We start from the raw sequence: 3,789 nt of genomic DNA, 5'->3' as shown, positions 1-3,789 counted from the left end.
ATGGAGGAGCAGCGGGATCTGAACAGCACAGATAGCAGCGAGGGAGAGAGCGTCTCCCCGTCTCCCAGCATGCCTTCGCCGCCCATACTGCCTCTGCAGGTCGCCCAGCAGGCCCACAGAACCACCAACTTCTTCATCGATAACATTTTACGGCCCGACTTTGGCTGCAAGAAGGAGCACGGGCGGGGCCCTCGGGAGAGGGCGCAGACCTCAGGCCGGGAACGCGTACACCCGGCGGTAAGCAGGCCGAGCCTTCCCGGGACTCCGTGCCAGGACTCAAATTGCAGCAGTGACAGCACTTCGTCCTCCGCCTCTTCCGCCTCTTTGGCCAGTCCCAAAAAGAGTAACGGCAGCTGTGGAGGAACCGCAGCCGCCTCCACCGAGAGCAGCGGCGTGAAAGCCGAGGAGAGAACTGGCGGCGGGGCCGGGGAGAACACGTCCTCCTCGCTGGTGGTGCTGAACGGAACCGGGGCCTCCACACCGGAGAGCCAGCCCTTGCTCTGGCCTGCCTGGGTCTACTGCACCCGGTACTCGGACAGGCCCTCATCTGGTAAGGCAATAGTTTCACGAAGAAAAACAACTCTAAGCGTGCAATTCTTTTCGTTTATTTATAATGGAGGAATAACATCAATCTTTATCACATAAATTGTAATCCTTCTTTTTCTGACACAAACACCAAGTTACATTTATCCTATGTGTAGCAAGTTTCTTTCAGACGATCAAGATACTTTTTTTGAAGAAAATAAAGCTCAAAATAATATTTTAGACAACATATGGTATTGTAAATGAAAAGTGTTTAATAACGTGTTTATGTTGTCAGGTCAGAGTTAACCTTCCTTGATTAGTTTATTTCACTATTACAATCCTAAATGATATTGGTGGCAATATATTAGATCAGTTAGATTAAATATATTATTTTAACGAGGATTAAAACTAAACGAAAATAAATATTTTATATTTTATATTTGATCTTGTTGGACCAGACCAAGACTAACAAGTACACGAAGATACTTTAGCCTGAGTGCTGTGTACGTATTTACAGATTGAAAACATAAAGGTTATGTTTTTCCACCTTCTTTATGAATTTCTATTTTGTTTTATTTTATTAAATGTTATTTTATTAAATGTTATTTTATTCTATTCTATTTTATTTTATTTTATTTTATTTTATTTTATTTTATTTTATTTTATTATTCTATTCTATTTTATTTTTTTATTTTGGTGTCTCTTTAAACGTATCCGTGTTTTTGCTAAATAAAACTAAAGTAAAACTAAATCAAGAACTAGACCAGCTCTAGATCTTGTTTATAGGTTTCAAATAGAGACAGAGAGCACGTGCAGGTGAGATTTTGAACATGAACCTTCAGGTGGAGTCAGATTATGTGTCATTCAGTTGTCTGATTTATTGAATAACATTTCCATATGCAGCTGGCCAGCATTGCTCCTGTAGGATTAGCATTGTACAGATGACAGCTACAAGCCCCGCAGCTTTTGGCGGTGTGTGACACGTGTTGTGGTTCAGGGGATCGACAGCAGACCTTTTCTATCGATATAAAGTCATTTCGCCCAGTGATCGCATGTGTGATCACGGTGTGTAACCTGTTGTCCTATACGAGCCGGCTGCTGCGAGATATATGAGCTACTGTCAGTAAAGCATGGCGGAATAAAACACAAAGGAATTAGCCGTTAATAGTGGCTACCCGCCCTCCATGTCGCCGCTACAGGAGACATTTTGAATCCATTAACCGCCTGTTTGATTGGGTCTGATTTCAGCCGACATCACTCCTAGTTTCACCAAAACACAAACACACCTAGTGTGTGAGAAAAGGGCCTACGTGTGGAGCCTTCTCCGGAAACTCTTCAATGATATGGCTGTAATGAATGGCTTTCTTTCATTTCATGATATCAAGTTATCTTTTACAAAAATAAGTGAGTAATCGGCTTTAGCTACTATAATTTGAAGTTTGTTCGTAATCTGCACGAGAATAACAAACAATTACGCCTACAAATAAATATGTGTGTAATAATAACAACACACTCGAGGTCAATTCTAAACGAATAGCCTACATATTTTATATGTTTTATCTGTTACATTAGAAGGACTATTTTTTGTGGGCACAACTATTGCGCATTATTTGACTAAGATATTAGCATGCTTATGAATTTATCTTCGTTCAATGTGGCTGATCTTTAACTTTCCGTTTTTATAATGCACATGTATTATTATTTTAGTGTTTTTCACTTATAAGTAGACAGTAGAAGTGTGTGTGTTTAATATTTTATTACGTGTCGACACTTAAAAATTAACGCAATCATTGTGTCGGGTATCATTGTGTGCTGAACTGTGCTGTGTGTGTATTGTGTATCAGACAAACAAGGGTTCGGGCTACTGTATTCATCCATGCAGTCACAACAAGTAGAACATGATCTTTATATCCAGATATGCTGCGGAGAGGCAAACTTGTGATTTGTGATTTTGGGCTATACAAAATAAATTGAATTAAATTGAATTGAAAAGACAATCACACAAATTCCTATGGGGTTATTATAATATTATTATTTTTATTTCATACAAATATTGCTATGATATGATGCGTACGATTGCCAGTAAGACAAATAATAATAATAATAATAATAATAACGTAATAATACGTATTATTATTACTATTTATTATTATTATTATTATTATTATTATTATTATTATTATTATTATTATTGTTATTGTTGTTGTTGTTGTTATTGTTATAGCTTTCCCCATATGTTTAGGAAGTGAGAGCGATCGTCACATTCATCATATTTTGTCCATCGCACACAGGCTGGTGTTGACTGGTGATGTTGTGTTTTTTCGTTCTATTGGTTTCTCGTGAATTATTGTTCATTATGCGCTGAATATTTATATTCCCCCTCTCCTGTCCTTTCGCCCTACTGCAGGCCCAAGGACACGGAAACTGAAAAAGTCAAAAAGCGGCAAAGAGGACAAGCGGCCGCGCACGGCCTTCACGGCCGAGCAGCTGCAGAGACTGAAGACAGAGTTCCAGGTGAACCGCTACATCACGGAGCAGCGGCGGCAGGCTCTGGCCCAGGAGCTTAGCCTCAACGAGTCCCAGATCAAAATATGGTTTCAGAACAAGCGGGCAAAGATCAAAAAGGCCAGCGGCTTCAAGAATGGGCTGGCGCTGCAGCTGATGGCGCAGGGACTGTACAACCATTCCACCACCACCATCCAGGAGGACAAGGAGGAGGACAGCGACTAAGGAGCCCGGCCCGGCCGCACGGTGAGGGGACGGGTCTGTGTGCTTGCCCCCGCTCTCCTCACACTCTGTACAATGTAAATAAATGCTATATATCTAATTTAATAATGATGAGGACGGGGACGGAGAGCTGAGCAGATCTCGCGCGTTTTGTCAGAAGTTCTCCTCTTCTTCATCTCCGTTTCCTCCTCTTCAAAAGTGACTATACAGCAGAACAGACTGCGGACTCTTCAGACTGACCTGCCACCGCAAAACCAAAGAGATTTTATCGGAAAACAGAGCCTGGACACTTCGAGAAACAATAAAAAAGAAGCATGTTGCTGTGGTTGTGGACGGTGCTGCTGCTGCATCACACAGCGGCCCTCCAGCCACACACACCATCCGAACACCGAGCCCAGCCAATGTGTAGCCAATTACACTTTTGTTTTGTTGTTTTTCTGGACCAGCTGGACCAAGAACTGTAATAATCCCACATTACACTTTACAGAGATGTCACACATTTGAAGTATCGAAAAGAAACAATACAAGGCAGGGGCT

The 3,789-nt window shown here is 41.6% G+C and overlaps 1 protein-coding gene across 1 annotated transcript; it reads left to right on the top strand.

Annotated features, from left to right (window-relative positions):
• LOC306703696 (homeobox protein engrailed-1a-like) lies at positions 1 to 3,255 on the top strand (the record flags this gene model as incomplete). The annotated part of the gene is made up of 2 exons (XM_079169749.1): positions 1 to 550; positions 2,933 to 3,255. 2 exons carry the CDS (start codon positions 1 to 3, stop codon positions 3,253 to 3,255), a joined length of 873 nt encoding a protein of 290 aa, XP_079025875.1.
• Between the last annotated feature and the right edge of the window lie 534 nt (positions 3,256 to 3,789).

This window comes from Pholis gunnellus (genome assembly GCF_910591455.1).
Source record: "Pholis gunnellus genome assembly, chromosome: 12".
NCBI classification, from domain to species: Eukaryota; Metazoa; Chordata; class Actinopteri; order Perciformes; family Pholidae; genus Pholis; species Pholis gunnellus.
The sequence above is the reverse complement of the archived record's forward strand: the minus strand, read 5'-3'. Positions and strand labels throughout refer to the sequence as shown.